Genomic DNA, 22,705 nt, shown 5'->3' on the forward strand with positions numbered 1-22,705 from the left:
TCCAATCTGGGTCACTTTCTGATGTGGTTTAAATGCGATCTCGGCAACATTTTTCAGAATGTGGCGGCGGTCTGAATTGCAAAGTCTCCCTCATCGGAATTCATGCAGCCTTTCATCAGCAAAGAGTGAGAGCGGTACACAAGACAAGTTCATTAGCGTTAGCGCCTAGCTTGACCTCGGCTTTAACTACGCAGGAGGCGGGCTTGACCACAGTCATAAAAAAATACAATGAAGAAAAGGATTAGCCAGATAATGCTTGGTTTCTCACTGAGCGCCAAATGAGCAATATTTCAGTATTGATTACATGCTAAGTCAGGGCAAACTGATGCACACAGATAAGGCTTATGTGTGTGCGTCATGTACACACATGTGTAGTTTATTGGTTTGATACTTCTGCGCATGCGGGTCTGTTTGCTCAGCGCGTGTCGGACTGCGAATTAGTCCGCATGCATAATAGTTGAACGGACTCAATGGACAAAAGCAGTCTGAACGGACACGCCCCCCCCCCCCCCCCCCCCAAAAAAAAAACATGACAACAAATCGGAATTATGCATTAAGACATGCAGTAAATTAGGGGTGTGACAAAATATCGAAATAGTGATATATAGTGATACTTTGTCTCCCAAAAGGTTATCGATATGTTCCTGTCAAGAATTGAGATATCGTTTAATAAAGGTGTCAATGTTTTAAAAAATAACAAAAAAAAACCATCAAGTCGCTACCAAAATCTTCCACCATAATAGTGTCTCAGTTAACTCTAAGGCTGCCAGTGACTCTGCTTGACGCCCAATCCATTTAGACAGGGATAGTTCGTTCATTCGAAACCAGCGCATTCACAGTAATTCTGTCCGATTTTCAGGGCATTTACAGGTCACTTGCTGTTCATTTTAGGGCATTCCCAGGTCACTTCCTGTTCTGTAACTCAAAATAAACAGGAAGTGACCTATAAAATACCTTCAAATCAACAGGAAGTTACTGAAAATCAACAAGTAAATGACCTGAAAGGGTATTATAATACTAAGGGGCTATGAGATATCAATAGAACCGTTATGTGGCAAGATATAAGTATAACACCATTTACCATTAACAAACAAAAAAAAAAATCACATTCATGAGCAATTACCGAAAAGATCGAAAACTACAAACATTTCCGAAAGTATTCCGGAAACAGCCGAATTGGGCGGAGACGTCACAACAAGGAAACAAAAGGTCGAGGCAGGTGCCATCGTTGTTTATCGACGAGAGAGTTGCGTTCGTGTTTTATCAAAAAAAATCGCTAAAATGTTTCAAAGCTGTCATGCTATGTGGTGTACAAATAGCCATTTGTCGCAATGTAGTACCCATGAGTTCCCGAACGCGAGAAAAAGAGCTGGAATACACAGACAATGAGTGAAGTTCGTCCGTGCTAAGAGGGCTAATTTTGCAGACCCAGCCTCCGGCACGGTTTTGTGTGATGCGCATTTTACACCTGAAAGCTATTCGAACTATGGACAAATGAAATCAGGTTTTGCTAAGACATTGCTGCTGAACGTAGATGCGGTGCCCACCATACACGCGCAGCCACCTAAATGTCCCGAGATATCAAGAAAGAGGACGATGACTGGCTCTGATGAGACCACCCCATCACCCCAGGCAAAGCAAAAGAGGGAAATGGCCAGAGTGAGTACTTTTATAATAAAAAACATATCACGCATTGGATATAGGATTGGACACATGTATAAATTATCGCTCGTAAAATATGTAGAACAAATCCTCTAATCCCATTCATAGTTGTGTCTGTTGGCAGAGCGAAAACCTATGATAGCACAATAAATGATCATTATTCTTTACATTACTTTATTTTGCGGTCACGGTGTATCAGCTTCACAAAAAGAAATGCAAAACAAACATTTCGTTGTTTCCCACACGATCTCTTGCCGGTGTTTCATCAGTGTGATTGCTCCCCTCAATGACCCTTTCATTAGGCTGCATTGGCTTTCGTTTGGGCTCAAATTGATAACCCAAAACACCAAAGAAAGGTTCATAACTCTCCTTGTTACCATTAGAAGAACGTTCGTTACGTCGGATTCGTCGCTGCAACTAGAAACAAAATTGTCCGCCATCATCGCCGCCATTCAATACTAAGCACTGAGTCGGTTGTTTCCTTGTTGTGATGTCACGCACACAATATGCTAGATTTCCGGGATCTCAGGCGCCGGTCGTTTTAACTTGACAATCGATCCAAATATCTATCATTTTCTTGGTGTTGCAATGTGTCTAATTACACGAAGTGGCATGATATGAATCCAAAAGGCATGCGTTTATTGATAAATGATGGAATATTAGCATTTCCCCAGGTGTTGTAATACCCTTTAAATGGCCCAAAATTACCTCATTGCCTGGCATTGGCTGCCACTGACGTCCATAGATGTTCAATCCGTTTAAAGTGGGAGGGATGGCAGCGAATGAACATTCGTTCATTCGCTGCCACCCTCCCAGTTCAAATGGATTGTACGTCTACTAGTGATAAACTCATTCCAATTCACAACAGAAGCTCGTTTTTCCGTTTATTAGTAGAGTAACCCAGAATGATTTCCTGACCAATGTATCGATAATCGTTGTATGGCCATTTCGTCAGATCATCGTTATCATGAGCTTTGTATCACAAATCGTATCGTATCGTGAGGTACCAAGAGGTTCCCACTCCTGTGCAGTATGCACCTAGCCTTAGTGTCATCTGGCAAATTATCTCACTTTTGAATGGATATAAAAGATCCGAGCAGGAAATAAATGGAGTGAGTGACAAAATTTAATGACGTTTATGACGTTTGTCATAAGCAGTCATTAATGCCCGTGACAGTGTCATGTCATAATTATGACGGTGTTACGGCGCCGCTGTCAAATAAAGTGTTACCTATTAACCCAAATAAATCAACAAAAAAATTACACTGGACGATAAGCTGCAGGATACCAAATGAGGGGGGGAAAAGAGTAGCAATAGTGATAAATTTGCTGTTTAATGTGAGAAATTTTACGTCTTAACTGGTAAATTTTCTCATTTAGCCATCAATTTAATTTCTCCATTTGGGAACAGAACGAAACAATTCCTTCACGTTAAGTAAAACCAGCTTATATTATAACTACACATTAAAATGATCACAATACAGTGTACAGTACGTTTTTTTAATCGCAAAACGTATTACGTTCATGCTACTTGTAATTTGTGACATTAGCCCCTTTCAAACATACGCTGAACTCTGTTTAAATCTCAGGATTTAAACGGGTAGCCCTTACGTCTGAAAACAATTTCCCAGGTCAACTGACACGGAGATTAACTGGGTTGCGTCCGAGAATAATGTCCGGTATTTACCCGGTGTGAAAGTCGTTTAATTCCCGTATCACAGCACGAAGGCTGATGATGTAAACATCTTGGCGGCATCGCAATAAGGCGAAAGGCGGTAAACAAACATCGCTGTTATCAACATTGCAAACTGGAAATAGCGATATTAAACTGGAAACATAAAGTTAAATTGCAACTGGATCTTAGAGCCATCGCCAACTTTGGAAATTTTACTGCCGATGCTGACCAAAACTGACATAATCTCCGGGTTCTAAAATCCCACCCCCGCCCTCTCTGCACAGATTGCAACACGGGACAAGTCTGAGGGGCAGTTTACATGGCGACTCTGCGACACAAATACGCAATAACTGAGTAGCGGATTCGCTTGCGTGCATATGGTGTCGGCGAAGACGAAAAATTCTGAATCCTGCCTCCAAAGTGGAAGAATCCGATTGCGTCGGGGCTTCCTCGGCATGCATACAAAAGGCTCCCGCGGCGCGAGACCGCGCCGTTAACGTCAGCACTCGTACACGTCACACTGGGCGTGCGCAGCGGTGCTACTAAACATTAAAAACAGCAAATATGGCGGAATGTCGGCTTTAATTTACTGTTTTAATAATATTTTTCAATTAAATATGTTGAATGTTTCCATTTTTGTGCCTTTTTGAACAAAAGAAAAATGCCATTACTTCGAGTGGGCGGGCATAATTTTTTCCGGGCTGAGGGAGCTTGGTGGGGTCAAAGTGCATCATTCTCCGTCGCCCTGTAAATCTGCACTGCCCCTTATGGCCTGGCATGAATACAACACCGTTTTCATGCGGAATTGTGACATTGTTCAAATGGAGACGCAAATGCAAATGCAAATTTGAAATTTTTCGTATTCTCGGAGAGAAACCATGTAAACGGCCCCTGAAAGTGTCCAACCCGGGACATCTCCCCATGTCTGAAAGCCATGAGACGGGTAAATCCCGGGATATAAGTCTGAAAGGGGCTATAGTAACAAAAAAACTTGAATGTTCAAATATAATACATTTCACATTTTAATGCAATAAATTTCACTTTTTAACAAGAATGTTTTTTATACATATATATATCGTAAATTTCTTGTCTTAATGTGGTAAATTTTACGTCTTAACATGTTATCTTTTGCATTCGGAAATATATGAAACATCCTGTTACGTAAAACAAGGTTATAACTTTACACGTTAAAACGATCACGCTACGGCATGACAAATTTAACATTTTATCTTGATACTTAAAATTTGTCGCCTTACAACTCAAAACAACTCACTTTTAAACGCAAAATTTTCACTTTACCCAGATATTTTGGGGCGTGTGGCAGCAATACGTTCCAATAATTTTGTAATGACTATACGGCGTAAGGGTTGCACTCATGTAACCAGGGGGAGTTGTGCATAAATAAAAGGTATCCAAAGAATAGTGTTAAAGTGGAGTTGGCAGCAGTAACAACAGGGGGGTTGAGTCCGGCGGTCTTAGGAGAGCACGGCGTTGGAGCGCCGTATGCCGATAAGGTTGTCGGCGCTGAGCGAACGCCTCATGGCAGCTCGACTCAGGTCTTTGTACTTGTCTTCGCACAATCTGGAGATAGCCTGAACACAACGACGGCAACAAGGCTTGTTCAAAAACAGTCAATCGCAAAGAATCAAGCATTAAGAATGCAAAAATTTATCAATAGCAACAGCACGCTTTATCTTACATTGTTAAACATGATATGTGAGAGATCATTTAATCTGTAAAAATCTTAAAAGTTTATCACTAGTAAAGTTCTAATCCATTTGAACAGTGAGGGTTGGCAGCACATGAAAAGTTCATTCGCTGCCACCCTCCCAGTTCAAATGGATTGGACGTCGAGTGCCATCAATGCCAACTAATGAGTTAATCTGATAAAATGTGTTATGATTTGACTTTGTCTTGGTAATATGAGCTTTTTTTTGGTATTTTTTTTGCCCTTATAGTCGTAAACTTACATCAAATTAACAAATTAATATAACAATATGAAGAAAGACACATAACGTTGCATTTTAAAAATTTTACATTCTCACCAAATTGAGCACATTTATGAAAATATGTAAAAAAAATGGTGATGGGAATCCTCGCACAATTGTGAATGAAACTAATGACCACTATTTCCGTTAAAAGTGAAATAAACTCAAAGTAAGCGACCTCAAGCTTTTGAGCACGCTGGTTGTTGAGCGGCTCCAGTGGGAAGCTGAGGTTGTTGTCGTCTGCTAGCTGACGCAGGTCAAAGTAGTACTTGGCGTAGACGCTGGCCGGCACGTTGATGTTGAACTGGAGCAGCTCCAGGAAATGGCGCTCCATCTCGTTCCTGCGCCGGCAAAACAGAACAACACAAAGCTGACGCTCGACAGGTCTCTAAAGGTCGCCGAGCCGAAATACTACGATTTGTAACATTAACATGTAAAATGCAATTTTTTTCCCCCTCGTAATATACTTACAGTAGATGTTTATTTCTCAAACTACTTTTTTTAAATACACCTTTATTATGTACATCCCAGTGAAAGGAGTTTTGTTTGACAAATTGAAAAAAATGTGGGTAATGGTGGAAAAAATGTAAATAAAAATCAATATTTCCAGGAAAAGGTTGCTTGATTATTTTAGCTAATCAAATGTGAGTATCTGACAAATTGCCCGCTCTACCTCATTATCACAGGCACTTGTGCTCGCGTCTATCGGTGCGTGGCCATAACAGACATCACAAAATGGCTGCCCTCACAAGCGGTGTAAACTTTTTTTGTGTTTTACCATTATTTTCTCAATAGCGTACCGCATGAATGCTATTTTTTGACCGTGACGTCGCCATCTTAATGCAGAAGTGGGACATTATAGATACGCCCTCGCATACAATCCATGTTATTTCTGCTGATTTTCTCTGGTAATCTTTCAAAAAAGAACATGCCAATCAAACACTGCTGCTATGGAACTTGTAGAAACGACTCTAGACATTACATTTCCCAAAACCAAAAACACAGATGAAAAAATGTGAAGAATGGATCAACTTGCGCGGACGTCCAAAAGACCAGTTTTACGCCTGCAAGGTGAAGCCATTTACCTTAATTTCATATGCAGTAAACATTTTGTTGGTGGCTATGGTCCTACAAAGGACGAAGAGGTAAGCCATTTTGATATTATTACTTATTTTTTAGCGTGGCGTTTTGCCGTGCTGCTTCTGTCTGACAATGAATGACCTGAAAATTTTTTAAATAGTATCTGACTGCCACTGTTACATTTTCTGTTGTAAAAAAAAAAAAAAAAAAGTTTAGTAAGATGGAAGTGTAAATAAATTATAGAATTAAGATTTGTTATTATTGAAAAAACTGAAAGTGTTCGTTGGCTGTCACTGAGTAGCATTTGCGATCGCTACACAAAAATAGCAACGTAAATTGCCCAAGAACGTTCAGAGACGTAAGACAACCAGAGGATATAATATATAAGAAAGCCAGGGCATATGGTGGTAAAGGATAGATTGTTGAAACAGGAGAATGTTATTGTCAGTGGCGTAAGGCAATGCACACAAGAAAGGTGTCAATAAAAAAGCAAACTCTGGATCAGGTCGGCTTTTCCCCCCGTCTTTTTCAGCCTTCCACACTCAAGCCTCTTTAACTTGTATGTTCTTCCACATCTTTACCAGTTAATTTGGCACCAGGGACATTATTTCCAGGCAGAATTAGAGGGTTTAGCTCTGTAAAAATCTCGTTCGTACACAGTTTCCATTAGTTTACAATTAGGGACAAATTTAGCAACAATTGCTAACGTCATGAATATTAATGAGCAAAAGTGACGCGTTGCTTGCAGTACGCCATTATCAGAGGTCTGAGAAATTGGGTATTTGCTAGAGGTGTGCAAAATTTCCGATTCTTAGATTATTCGCGATTTGGCCGTGGAAGATTCGAGAACGATTCACAAACATCCAAATTCCGATTATTGAAATATGCGAAGTAAAGCGGAAGTACACAACACTCAGCGCGCCGCGCGGTCTTCGGGACGGAACGGAGCGAGAGTAGCTAAACATCATGCTTCCCATTACCCGGCCCCTCGGGTAATGCCAATGCTCAACTCACGGCTCTAGCTCAACTCATGCAACGAGATAAAAAAACACAACAACAAACCTGACTGCTGCCGAAAAGCTGCTACAAGTACATCCACATAATGTTACGGTGGATATCATTTATATAGGACTAGATGCAATATAGATTTGGTAGTGTTAGCAGCACATCTACAAAAAGCTAGATGCGGGCGTTATAAACGGCCGCCATCTTAAAGCAGTACACTTCCCTGCAAGGCTGTTGTAGCGAACCTTCCAAGCAAACCTAATTAACTTTTTATCTAAAATACTCCTAAATCGGTAAAATATTGACTTGAATCTATCTTTAAAATAGTTTTAAAACTTTCACATGTCGAAAGTAGACAAAAGGGAAATTATGGAATAACGGGAGCAATTTTAACAAATTTAACGATTGATTCACAACATTAAATTAATTGAATGTAGTTTAAAGCTGCTGATACAGAATGGGGACTGGAGTTTTTTATTTAATGTTATTTTTGTATATTTGTTTACTGCTATATGTTAACTTGATTCTGAAATAGTAGTGTGGTTTAGCCTGAGAGTATTTTTGAACAATTTTGGAACTAATGTACAAAACATTAAAAAAAAAAAAAAAAAAAAAGAAAAAAAAAAGGAGGGGGGTGCATCAATAATCGTTTTATAATCGAATCGGAGCCTCTGAATCGTAATCGTAATCGAATCGTTAGGTGCCCAGAGATTCCCAGCTCTAGTATTTGCTAACTAAAATACTTTAAACAATCATATTTCACATGATGGTCATTCATACGAGCTTTTGTCTCTTCCTTTAAAATATTTTTAAAGGGTTTTTTTCCCCCTTGTGAGTTTTCATTTTCATGTTAAAAAAAAAAAAATCATGATTAGTTTATTAAAAAAGCTCTTGATGTTTTTTGAGTCACATTTCTACGGTGTAAAATAACCATTTTCTCACAATAAGGCAGCTTCATTTGCATTAAATTGGAACCTTTTTTAGTCAAATATTTTTACTTCACTCGCAAAAATATGACACAATATTCACCCATTAATGCCTGATTTTTACATTTAACAAATAAACAAAGCATTGGCGGAATATGTAGGCAAATAAAACTAGCATAAATACAAAAATTCTAAATATAGGAAATTACGTTGAAAAACAACACAGCTAAAATGAAGTCATTAAAAAAATCATTAAAAATTGAAAGTATAGAATCCGAAATTACAAATTGCATTTAAATATAAAATATTGTTTTTTTAATTATTTCTAAAAGAAATTAAAAAAAATTAAATTTATTGAGTTATTTTAATGTTTTTAATAGTCAAACATTTACTTCAATCTTGAAATTTATTTTTGATTATATTTTTTTCATTTAGGATTTTCCAAATTGTATTTTTCAATATATATATTTTATTACCATCTTATATACTTACGGTATTTATTCACCCAATACTTTCTGATGTATAATGTATATATGTGTAAAGATAAAATCAGGCATCAAAGGGTAAATTGTAATTTCAACTTTGTGTCCACAGTTAATAAAAAAATTAAATAAAATTAAAGTTTGTGGTGGTACCATATTCGGACTGCATTGTGACCATGTGCTACAAATACAACTTGAAATAGAAAGCCGACAGGAAAAAAAAACAACGTGCGTGGTCCTCACTCTTCATCATTACGGTCGCCATGGAGACCGCATCCAGGTTTTTGCTTTGTTGGCCGGCGAAAGGTGTACCGTGGCCATTGTGTGTGCGTTCGCGGTCTCCCTGGGCAACTAATGGAGTGGGCGAGAGGCTGGCCCATTATGTGCAAGCGGCAAGAGCACTTGAGAGTCCCCCTACATTTCTACCCAAACAATCCCACCTCTTCATTCTTGGCCCACAAAGACTTTCGCATCAAGCCATGACAACACCCACACTATTTGTTTGTTACTAAGTGCACATTGAACCCTAACAAGGGATGCATGTTTATTTTATGAGCCTTTTTAAATTTATTTGCTGCCATTGACGGTGATCCACGTCCTATCCAATTTGACTGTGTGGTTGGCAACGATAGAACGCCCCCCCCCCCCCTCAAGTTGGATTGGACGTCTACCGCCGTCAATGGCAGTGAAACAGGATCGCTCAAGTCCAGTCAAATCAGTTAAAATTGATTTGATGTCTATGACTGTAAATGGCAGTGAATAACTTAAAATGCGACGTGAATTGTGTTAGAATGTGAAATTTGTCACATAAATTGTGAACGTTATCACTGTTAAAAAGTGAAATTTACCATATTAGAATGGGAAAAGTTAAAATGCAAAATCGACCAGGTTAAAAAGCGAAATTTGTTTAAATATGAAATGAAACATGACATCTGGAAAATTTGTGCGTTTAAATTCCATGGGATCATTTTGCAGTTTATCTAACAATTCTCATATACATTCCAAGATTTCAAGCAGCACATATTACGTCACATAATTTACACAAATTACACACACTCAATTCATCAATTAAGACTATGTGATTATTTAAAGAGTCACCAATAACCAAGTATAATCTGGAGCGCCATCGCCAAATGAACTGCATTTCTTTTCAGAGGCCATATCATTATTCATGAGACTACTTAAAGAAATGGTGATTTTCCCCAAAAAGTCTATTCATGGGTCTATCGTATTCCTCGTTGAATACTCTATATGAAAAATATAACATATATGTATCTAAAATAATCCTAAACGATTTTATTAGCAATTTTAATACTCATTTCGGTCGGCACTCCACCAATCAGTGGTTTTTTTCAGAAAAATTTGAATTTGGTGGGTCGTAGGGCCAATCTGACTACTGATTTCACACAACAGTATATCGCTCCGCATCTGATGGTGGTATTTTTGTGTTGCTATGACTAACGGAAGTGGATGTCCCAAATTACTTCCCAAAATGCACCTGACAGCTACAGCCAATCAGTGTGTTTTCGCCCATAATTCGAGATAGGATAGTTCCATTGGTCCAAAACCACTTTTATTCTACGCAGTATCAAAAGGTCTTTCCATAGAGTACCCCAACTATGTCTAGGAAGTTAACAAATCCAAGTTAACAAAGGATTGTGCTAAAATTCCTCTTATATTGTATGAGATCCAACCGTCCTTATGTAATTACACCAACCTAATTGTAAACTTGTTAATATTTAGGACAACAAAAGAGATACTTTGCCCCTGCTGTCTGGACTAGCTGGACACTTTCTGTGTGTGCAGGCTTTCTCCACCCCATCTGAGAGGGTGTTCTCCACTGCTGGAGACACCATAAGTCCAGAAAGTGCACATATCCTAGCTGAAAAAGCAGACATGCTTATTTTTCTGCAAAAGAATTGTTAATTCTTCACATTTGCATGACGCACTGTTCTATTGTAACTACGCACTGTTCTGTTGTATTTGACAGTATTTATCTTTTTTATTATTATTTTTTAGTGCTATCAGCTCATATGTCCTTTTAAAAAGGAGGCTTTTTATTTCTATTAGAAAACTGTTTCAGTAAAATGTTACACATTCTTGTCTATTTGCCACAGTTAACATTGAGGCTTTGGGCCTCTTTTGACCTCTTTGCGAGTTTGTAAGGTTGTGACTTCTGATTAAACAAACTAGATGCCAATAAAAATGTTTATTCTTCTTTTTCCCCAAATTAGAATCGATAAGGGAATCGAATCATTAAGCAATATCAATAATGGAATCGGAATCGTAAAAATCCTATCAATTCCCATCCTTACTCATACAGTGAGGCAAATAAGTATTTAGTCAACCACCAATTGTGCAAGTTCTCCTACCTGAAAAGATTAGAGAGGCCCTCTGGTCTGCCTCATTTCACATTGCTGAATCCCACTGCTCCCTGTTAAGACCAACGTAAGCCAAGTTTTTGTTTGAGCTAATGCTTTTTAATTGTATTAACAATTTAGTTTATAGGTATATTTAGCCATTTTTGTGGACATATGTGTCTGAACCATTTGTGAAGAGGATTGTAAAAAAAAGTTAGCATTTTATAGCATTTCAGCTAGCGGAATTTTTGCTATGTAAGTTAGCCAGTTGTTCTTTTGTTGTACATAGATGCTCTTTTTTTTTTTTTTTTTTTTTTTTAAATACCGTTTGAGGCTCAGCTCACGTATTTTAATTTTTCATGTTCCTTATCCGATTACTCGATTATTCAAACTAACTAGTTCATCGATTAATCGACTACTAAAACAATCAATTGCGGCAGCCCTAATGGCGTACCGCACGCAGGCTATTTTTAGACCGTGAAGTCGCATCATAAAGCAGAAGTAAAGCCAAAGTGGGACATTATAGGCCCGCCCTCGCATAGACACAATGTAATTTGTGCTACTTTTCTCCGGTAATCTTTCAAAAACGAACTTGCCGATCACGCATTGCTTTTTTTGGAACTTGTAGAAACGAATCTAGACATTACGACACATGAAGGATGTTTTCTTCATACGTTTCCGGAAACCAAAAACTGTGAAGGCTGAATCAACTTGCACGGACTTTAACACCAGCTCTGTGAAGCCATTCACCTTTCATATGCATTAAACATTATGTTGGGTTGGCATGGTCTTTCAGAGGACAAAGAGGTAAGCCATTTTTATATTTTTAACTTATTTTTTTAGCGTAACGTTGTGCCGTACTGCTTCTGTCTGACAATGAATGATCTGAAAAGAATTACAGTGGTATCTGACTGCCACTGTTACCGTTTCTGTTTTATTTATATAAACAACTTTAGTAAGGGGGAAGTGTAAATAAATTATAGAATTAAGATGTGTTATCAATGAAAAAATTTAAAGTGTTCGTTGGCTGTCACTGAATAGCATTTGCGATCGCTACACAAAGCTAACTAAATTACCCCCAAGAACGGTAAGAGACGTAGGACAACCAGAGAAAGACAGGGCTGATGGTAAAGGATAGCTTGTTGAAACAGGAGAATGTCATTGTCAGTCGCGTCGATAAAAAAGCTAAAGCTATGCTTAGGTCGGCTAGGTTTTTTTCGTCTTTGTCAGCCTTCAACACTCAAGCCATCTCTTTAACTGAACATGTTTATGTTCTTCTACATCTTTGCCAGTGAATTTGGCAGCAGGCACATCATTTTCGGAGAGAATTTGTAGGTTTAGCTCTGTAAACATCTCCTTCGTACATGATTTCCATTCATTTCCTATTAGGGACAAACGGTGGCTTGTCCCTACTTAGCAACAGTAGCTAACGTCATGAATATTAATGAACGGAAGTGACGTGTTGCTTGCGGTACGCCATTGAGATGAACTTTTGGTATTGACCAAATACTTATTTTCCACCATGATTTGCAAATAAATTCTTTAAAAATCAAACAATGTGATTTTCTGTTTTTTTTTTTTTCCCCACATTCTGTCTCTCATGGCTGAGGTTTACCCATGTTGACAATTACAGGCCTCTTTAATATTTTCAAGTTGGAGAACTTGCACAATTAGTGGTTGACTAAATACTTATTTGCCCCAATGTATGTTAATTCCAGTATTTGTATTTATTTGTTATTACAGTGGTACCTCTACATCCGAAGTTAATTTGTTCCAGGACCTTGTTAGTAAATCGAAATGGTCGTTTGTCGAGCAGGATTTTCCCATAAGAATACATTATAATTCTATTAATTCGTTCCATAGCCCGAAAACCTACACTAAATCCTTAATAAATACTGATGGTACAATTACGAATGGGAATTGCACATAGCAAAACACGTTAATTATAAATAAAAATGGGAATAATAATTATAATAATAATAATTCCTATAATAATGTAACGAATAGCGTTCTAATGGGGCGGACGTTTTTTTTCTGTACCACTGACGTGATACAGACGCGTGACTGACGCGTTGAGTTTACTTTCGCTTTCAATGTTTTCTTGAGTACACAGTCAATTACGGCGGATAGCAGGCGTTTTGTGATGGATAAGTTCTGAAATAAATGATAAAAACCTGACAAAGCTGGTGACTTCTTTGGCGATGTAACCACAACAATAATTGCCAACTTATAAAGACCGGCGAACGGTGGTCGGAGGAGGACCGTGGAGATGTATTGCTGAGCCAGTTCACGGATGCGCACCCCACGCTCATATTTCTCTAAAATTTGCATCTTAATTTAGAAGGTAAGAGTCACCTTTTTCCTTGTTTCACCACCTGCACCAACTTTTTTTAAACCTGTGTTGATTTCTCTCACAAAAAAAGTCAGCTGTGCGTCCGTCTGCGGTGATGTCATGTCGTCGTATTTCGAGCATTTGGAATACTACCAGTCTACGTTATTACAGATTATCAGTTATTACGGATTTAGAGTAGGTTTTAGGGCAGTGTAATGAATTAATGGAATTATAATGTATTCTTATGGGAAAATCCTGCTCGACAAATGACCATTTCGACTTACAAACAAGGTCCTGGAACGAAAGAACTTCAAATGTAGAGGTACCACTGTACCTGCAATTATTTTACACAGGGTTTCTACTTGTATCAGCAAGTCCCATTTAATGCTTATAATGCCACTTTAAAGTCATTTAATGTCCATACCTAGGGTTGCAAATATTCCCTTGAAAAACATAACCGTCACGTATTCAGAAAAAAAACTATGCATCCCATATTGAGCTTCCAAGGGACGCGCTTTGTCCTATATTATCCTGAAACTAAAAAATAGTTTCCTATTTGTAGAATGGACAAATACTGGTATGTTGCTTTACAAGAGTATGCAGGGAAATTAACGCATTCACACGCCTCTCCTACTTTTTGACCAACGAGCTGACGGAACAATGACAATACAAAATCCCACTTATGTCATTGGTAGAGGTACTGTCGCTTCCTATGATGATAACAGAAGATGTTGGAGTGAAGCGCGAGTAAAAAGCATGTTCCATAAATATTTTTTTCTCTGTCTGTTTTATTACAATCATCAGTGAAAGAGTTAAGTCTTGCTGGGCTATCATATTTAATGCCATATAAACTAACCAGAAATGAACAAGTTTCGTTTAAAGTGCTTCGAGACTCACATGTCCTCTACGGTGATATCCTTAAGGATCTGGCAGTAGTCGACGTTCCACACGGCCTGGTCGTCCCAGACTTTGGAGGCCAGAAGAATGGCACCCAGCACAATACGCTTCCAGTTGGAGGGACAAATGTCCAGCTCGGCATACGTCAACAGACGCTCGAGGTACACCTGGAACACCAGCGACACCTTCAAGACTCCGTTGTATGGACTCTTAACACTTGCAGGTAACTAAGTAGTGAATGTGCAACACTTGTCAAGGTTTTAGTGCTCTCTGGTGGCCAAGTGTTGAAGCTTACATATTCAAGCACCAAAACAGAAAAGCCTCAAGCATTTTATCAACAAGTTGCACCATCTTAACCAACATTAGAATCCAGTAGCTAAAAGATTGATTTAAAAGTATTTTCTAGGTGGTTTAGGACTGAAGTTGTAATCCTAAGCATGAAAAAAAATGCCATTTTACAAGAACAAGTCTGAAAATAAGGTCCAAATATTATGAACAAAAACTTCTAAAATGTCTAAACTTCAAAATTATTAACAAACCTGTGATTTTTTTTTTGTTCAAAAATACTTCATTCCATCTAAAAAAAATAATCCACTTACGAGTGTGACAATGGCACATTCGGCAGTGAGTTGTGCTGCACTGAAGAGCGTCCTGACGAAGCGATAGATAACTTTGTGCTCGGGGTCCAAGCAGCTGTACTCGTCTGGCACCGCCTCCCTCTGTGTGCGCGTGGAGCAGAACAATGTTAAATTCCTCGGCTGCCATTGATGGCAATAGATGTCCAACCTATTTGGAACCGGAGGGCCTGTGGCGACCATTCTCTGCCAGCCCCTCCCAGTTCAAATAGACGGGACGTCTTAGTTCAAATTTAATGGCTGTCAATGGTACTGACTATGTCATTTAGTGCTGTGCGATAAGGGAAAAACTATATCACAATATGGGCCAATTCATAACATCTTTTATCATTTGGTCAAAAATTATACAACAATTATGAAAACTTTTCCCCACTCATATTATTTTTTGAATCGGCATTTAACTGATCTGCAACAAATATGAAACAAGTAGTGCTGCAACCTTAAACTATTCAGTGCAAACAGAAGCAGCACAGGCAGATACATATGTTTGCTGATATGTACTGTATTCTAATTAGCTACTCATACTTGTTACCAATGCTGTTGACTTTTAAGACTGTTGTATATTATGTTATCATGATATCATTTATGATAATATTGATATTGGAACAAATTGTGTTTTGTATGTTCTGTGTGGATTATGTGTTTCTATTTTCAATTGTCTTGCATGCATTACTTACGTATGGTTGGCTGGGGGAGCCAATTGGCTAAATATCGAGTGGAGACAGGGACATCTTGAGGCCGATTGGTGGTACTATTATGGCATATGGATTTGTAAAATGTAGCAAGTCAGTACAAATTGGGCGCCATCTGCTGACCAAAATGTGCATTGTAGGAACAGGTCTATTTCTGGCGATAGTGATGATAAACATGTAAAATGTCTAGAGCTGAAACGAATACTCGAGCAACTCGAGTAACTCGAGTTTAAAAACTGATCCGAGTAATTTTATTCACCTCGAGTAATCGTTTATTTTGACAGCTCTAAGCATCACGTTTCGCTCGGACTACTTTTAATGCGGGACAACGCGCCGACGTCACGTGCGTAGAGGAAGAAGCAATAAAAAGATATAAAAAACATTTCCGCAGCCGACAGCCGCTCCAAACGACGCCGACGTTGCTAAAAACTAGCCCGCGTGATGTTAAGTTGGTAGCAGGTAGCATCTGAGGAGTCTCATAGAGATCACATGTATGTTGAACTAGATGCAATATGATAGACTCGGCCGCGTCTGGGCAGCGGTAATAAACAGCGGCCATCTTAAAGCAGTAGAGCGCTAAGCGCTAATAAAGAGCGCTAAGCGCTAAAAAATAAGATTAACGTTACTGTCTGAGTCACTAGCTCACGCAACGTTAGCCCTGCGGAGGGCTAGGTTTCTATTAATTATGACCACTTTCGATGCGTGGCTAACGTGTCTTACATACAGGCTTTAACATAACATAGCTTTGTGGAGTGATAAGGGTGTAAAATAAAAACGCAATAATGCTAACTATCAATTTTAGCTTAGTAGTCATTGCTGGATAAAACACCAAGTAGCACTGGTCCCTAATGTGCTCCAATACAGCCTGTATCATACATTTATCTTGAACACTGCAAAAACACAAAATCCTATCAGGACTTACAGTTTAGAGTAGCGTAAAACTTAACTAGAACTTAAAAATGGCTTGACACAAATAGAAATTCAATTGAAACAGGTGGGAAAAAATCCTAACTTTTAAGTGATGTGTGTTATCAAGCGTAATGGCATTTTTAGGTATAAATATATATATATATTTTAATAAGATCTAAAGGTTTTTTGAGTGAAAGCAGTGAATTTGTCTTTTTTTAAAAATTCTAGTTACATCTGAGATGCAATTGTTGGCTGTTTTCAACAATATACATCGAAAATAAAGACATTGATTGACTGAAAATGGTTCAAGATTAGATGAAATGTCTTGTTTTCTCATGTATATTTATAATTGCTCTTCACCTAAAAATATATTTGTTTTATCCGATTACTCGATTAATCGATAGAATTTTCAGTCGATTACTCGATTACTAAAATATTCGATAGCTGCAGCCCTAAAAATGTCTATAGTTTTATATCATTTCAGAGATCTATATTCCCATATCATACAGCACTATTGTCAATGATAGTCTATAAGTTAAGATGATTCAAATGTATGCTGGAACTTACTGATAAAGGGTGCAGCTTTTCATCAAAGATGTCCAGAGAGCGGTCAGAATCCCTGCAACAGACACACCAATATACACACTGAATCTACCAAATGTAACACTATACTCTCTCTCGCTCTCTCCTTTCAATAGTTAACTTTACATACACAACTTTACTTTATACACACTTACCTGTTTTTGATGTGGTAGTAGATTGCTAAAGTGACACTGAAAGAAGAGAAAACGAACAAAAGTTAACAAAACAAAAATTAAATACATATCTTTAATTATATATCATGCAAACGATTTGAAATGCACATATGGTCACCATTTGATTGTGCTTTTGAGGTTGGGCTGGCTGACAGTGCTGTCATCAATAAAGATGGTGGAACACGAGCTGTACTTTTTGGACAGCGGCCCAGGAGACACCTGGACACACATTAGTTGTTCACTTGTTTCGACTCATGCAAGATTGTTTAGAACTCTTTTGTTGTTTCTAAGCCCCATGGATGGAAAAACGGGATGATATTTGCAAGAAAACGGCAAAACCGTGTGGAAAAACCCTCATTGTATTCTAAGATAAAATAAGATTATTTGACTAACACCACATTTTCAAAGGGATCTTTTCATTAATCGTGATATCACAATTAGAAAAGTTGTTCAAAGGTTGCCTGGCACGGCCAGACTGTTCTCCCTGTATTTTTCAAACACTGAGAGAAAAGTCTGGGAACCAGCCCATTAACGGCCTCTCGAGCAGGTACAAAATCAATCGACAAATGAGATTCGTTTATTTGCGTGACGTGTTCTTAACGAGCAACGTCACTCTTGCGCGTCAGAAGTCGTCTCCACAACAACACAGATGGTGAACAGGAGAGCCGAAAATATGTTCCAATCCACGGTAAAATTAGTTTTAAATTACCAAAAACACATCGACACGAGTCATTGACAACAGTCTGTCTCGCGCTAGCCATGTTGAATAAACTCCGCTCTCCTCGTATCTTTACTTCCGCGCGCAAGTGCCTCGTCCTGCCCTCGTCGTTTTACTAACGTCACGTCTGCCCGTCGCTGATTGGTCCACTCCACTGTCTGTTTGCTGTGGCTTGCTCCGCCCTGGAAATTGTATCCGCTGAATGGTGCCCAGACTCAATAGCTGGAACAGCGGTGAGTCTGGTGTACCAGGCAAGTTCAAAGGGATCTTTTCATTAATTGTGATATCACAATTAGAAAAGTTGTTTTTTTTGTTCAGAAAATCACAACTAATATTCCTGAAAGACAGACTCAATATCGTAGAAAAAAAAAGTAAAAAAATTATCTTATAAGCAAAAAGTAAGATTTTTATCTCAAGATCAATTCACATATTTTCATGGGGGAAAAAAAAAAAAAAGACTTATTTTAAGATAAAAGAGATGATATCACAAGAAGACAATATTTATACCTTGAGGAAAAAATTGTAATTTTCCAAAGACAACTCGGAATATAATGAGAAAAAAATGTCCAATTTTGGGAAACAAGAAATATATATATATATATATATATATATATATTTAATTTTTAATCGTACAAAAAATATTTTTTTTCCTCACATGACTGATGTGGTTAATATGGTTGCTTTTCCTCCTGTCACGCACTGTCAACAAAACAAAAAAGAAATTTCCATTATTTTCATGAATAATAATTCTAAATATGTAAAATACTGTCTGCACGTGTCATGCCAAATGGGGTATGCTTTGCATTCACTCACCGTCTGTCTGTGACTTGCAAAGAAAGATGGTGCTGACTCGGGCATGGTCTGACGGGTTGGACTCTAAGGCCAGTTCTTAAAAAAATAAAATAAAAATTAAATCGATAACAAAGAGAATGAAAAGTAAAGTTATCGGGCGGCGCACTCGAAACCGGTTGTTCCATGCGGAAGATGTAAACCGCCTAATTGAAATGACCTGAAGACATGTAAACAAATTCAACCACTTTTTGTAATTTCCCTATTCAAACTGAATTGGGATACTGAAAATATGTCATCAATTTAAGCACTTAAGTTTAGACTACAGATGTCCTGATCCGATATTTGGATCGGATCGGACGGCGATATGGGCAAAAAAATGCGCATCGGTATCGGATCGGCCGACACAGAAAAATTCCGATCCAGACTTCCGATCCAGTTTTTTTTCCTAAGTCCGGTCCAGGTTTTACCGCGCACCGACTTACATAATCCATTCCCCTTTTTGCTTCGGTTTCCCTAAAATCCGGTCCGTATTTTACGGATTTTTTTACACCTTCAACACACTACATTACCGTCTCCCAATTTTATTTGAGACTTTATCGGTAAAAATGTCAGCTGTGTGGGATCATTTCACCTTAAAGGACGACAAAGACGAAGAGGCAGAGTGCATCATATGCCACAATAAAGTCAAGCGTGGTGGTAAAGCTGTAAGAAGTTTTAATACAACCAACGTAATCAAGCATTTAGCGAAATACCACCACAAACAATATAAGGCGTATGTTGAAAAAAACGAAGACAAAAAGAAAGGTCCTACGCAACTAACACTGGCAGAAACTTTTGCTATGCGTGACAAACTGGCACCCGACAGTCCCAAAGCCCAGGGAATAACGAGAGTCATTGCCAAAGAATTCATTCTGGATGGCGAGCCATTATCTCTCGTGAGTAAAGACGCACCATCTAACACTTAGAACCACGGTACAACATGCCCAGCCGTCATTACATTCTTGAGTGATTCGGCCGTGGAAGATTCGAGAACGATTCACAAACATCCAAATTTCGATTATTGAAATATGTCAAGTATAGCGGAACTAATACACAGCGCGGTCTTCGGGACGCAATGAGAAACAGACCGCATTGCGTCCCGAGTGTAAACATCATTCTTGTTATAGACGCAGGTAATTCCAATGCTCAACTCACTGCTTTAGCTCAACTCATGCCGCTGGATAAAAAACACAAGAATACCTGACTGCTGCTGACAGCCGCTACAAACTACGTCAACATCGTTTTACTATAGATAATAGATATCATATGTATATAGAACTAGATGCAAGATGACAGACTCGACGGCGTTAGCAACACTGAAGTATGGAAAACTAAACGGCCGCCATCTTAAAGCAGGAGACTTCCCTAGTAGGCTGTTGTGAACCTTCCAAGCGAACCTAATTAACTTTTTATCCAAAATACTCCTAAATCGGCAAAATCTTGACTTGAATCTATCTTCAAAACAGTTTTAAAACTTTCACATGTCGAAAGTAGACAGAAGGGAAATTATGGAATAAGGGGAGCAATTTTAACAACTTTAACAGTTGATTCTTAAAATTAAATGAATTGAATTTATTTTAAAGCTGCTGATACAGGATTGGGACTTGAGTATTTTATTTACTGTTTTAAAATGTTAACTTGATACTGAAATAGTCGTCTATTTAAACCTGAGAGGCTTTTTATACAATTATTGTAACTAATGCACGAAACATTAAAAGCATCTAATAGCTTGGGGGGGGGGGGGGGGGGTCGTGGGATTTTCCACTGAGGTTGTTTGTGTGTTTTGCTTTTTAAGACCGTTTAAAATATTATTTGCACGTTTTACTGACTGACTATGCCATTTCTGTTTGTTATTTATAATGTTTTGTGTTTGTCATTGAATAAACAGGTCAGTTTCTTGTTACCAACCGTTGTGTGTTATTCAAACTCACCTAATTCAGCTGGCTAGTTGTTATCAAGAGTACTAAAACTCTTTTCAACATGAGTCTGACAACTAAGTAAGGAGGCTAAATAACTTTAAACTTTTAACACATGCTCAGATTGGCCGGTAAGGTATCGGATCGGAAGCGTAAAACAATATCGGTATCGGATCGGAAATGCAAAAACCTGGATCGAGACATCCCTAGTTTAGACACCCCGATAATATGTGTGGGGTCTCCAGTTCATTGCCAGGACCAAACATTGGGCTCAACAGGGACACAGCATTTTTAGCTTTGACCTTTTATGAACACAGTTCGTCAAACAAACGACAAAAGTGTGGTGACCAGATGTTTGCGCCGTACAGTCTTGCATATTAAGCACTTTTCCATGTCCAATTGAGATGCTGTCCTACATTTCTGTTGACGGTTTTGTGTCATGCAATACACTTTTTCTCATGTTCAATAATTCTAAGAATTATAGTTTAGGTATGAATTAGAAGTGCCTAAAACATAATTATTTTCTAATCGCCATGTAGAAAAAGATTTTTTTAATGCAATGGAATTCAGCATTGTCCAACACAGATGTAGCCTATGTCTCATGTTAGGCGAGTGGGGATCTAGTCACCCTAATCATAATTAATTATGGTCAAAAATGTAATTATACAAATGACGAACCGTCGGGGACTTCTCTGTCGCTGATGTGCTGCAGATAGGGGGCGCTGTTGTCGTCGCTGACTTCCGTGCTGGTCAGGAACTCCTCCAGCCGCTCCGCCGGCTGCCTGGACGGCAGCTTGGGGCTCGACTCCGGGGAGACGCAGCATGACACCGTGTTCCCCATGGCGTGACGGCCTGAATGCACTCAGTGTCCCAAAGTGGTCCGAATGCTTGTAACGATTGGCTGCTTCCGACCGGGCGCCCCGCTCTCACGCACCAGGACTCTGTGTTAGCATCTCATTAGCTAGTCATGCCAATCGGACGCCGTCCGCAAACTCCCAGCGACGACATTCCTCGGCCATTTGCGGGGGAAGCGGCGGCCGATGAGTGCCGAGTAACTAGCCCCCAAACAGGCAAACGAGGACAACTTTTCCGATCAGAAATGACGTTTATCGCAAGCTAGTGATTCCAAACGTCGCCTGTTCTGATTCATTCATTCATTGCGCTAGCGAGTTGGCTAGTTCAGGGAACTAAATACCATGTTAAACGTTGACTTCACTAGTGTGTAGGACACAAATTAATGCAACTAAGTTGAGTTGAGCACACTCCAAAGTTGAAAATCACCAAACCGGTTTGAAGCGAGTTTCTGGTCAGGTTCCGGGTGTCCTAGTGGGCTAGCAAATAAGTCTAGCCCAAGGCTTCTGCGGCCTTCCCAGGGCTACCATGAAAAATTTGGAAAATCCGATACATGCAGACAACTTTTGTTAAATTAACTAAATAAATAAATAAAAGGATGTAACTTTGTTAATTTCGGCACGTCAAATAGTGAGACGTCGCTAAACCGTCTTGAACCGACTTTCAAAATAGTTCCGGATGTCCTCTCGGGCTAGCGAAAAAAATCCAGCCCGATGTTTCTGCGGCCTGCTGCAACAAAAAGAGGGAAATCCAACGCTCCGAGGCAGCGTATCGGAATCAAATTAAATCCTCGTGGCTTTCTCTTCATTTCCCATTATACAAGCAACTTTATGAACTCCTCCAGACTTCATCCTCGTTGTTTGTAGGCCGAGCCGCTCATATAATCGCCATCTCGTATCTATTAGTGCTCATAACACAGAAGTACCTCTCTGCAACGAGCCTACTGTAAACCCGCCTACTCAGGATTCTAATCAATTCTATTGGTCGATG

General features: G+C 38.9%; 1 protein-coding gene across 1 annotated transcript; it reads right to left on the reverse strand.

Annotated features, from left to right (window-relative positions):
* Positions 1-520: 520 nt before the first annotated feature.
* Positions 521-22,675, reverse strand: ccnyl1 (cyclin Y-like 1). The gene is made up of 10 exons (XM_057852243.1): positions 21,542-22,675; positions 18,930-19,004; positions 18,772-18,815; positions 17,517-17,617; positions 17,381-17,416; positions 17,211-17,262; positions 15,007-15,126; positions 14,408-14,574; positions 5,504-5,666; positions 521-4,929 (listed from the first exon to the last, which is right to left on the reverse strand). Exons 1-10 carry the CDS (start codon positions 21,702-21,704, stop codon positions 4,813-4,815), a joined length of 1,038 nt encoding a protein of 345 aa, XP_057708226.1. The 5' UTR covers positions 21,705-22,675; the 3' UTR covers positions 521-4,812.
* Between the last annotated feature and the right edge of the window lie 30 nt (positions 22,676-22,705).

This window comes from Corythoichthys intestinalis, chromosome 12 (assembly GCF_030265065.1).
Source record: "Corythoichthys intestinalis isolate RoL2023-P3 chromosome 12, ASM3026506v1, whole genome shotgun sequence".
Lineage (NCBI taxonomy): Eukaryota > Metazoa > Chordata > Actinopteri > Syngnathiformes > Syngnathidae > Corythoichthys > Corythoichthys intestinalis.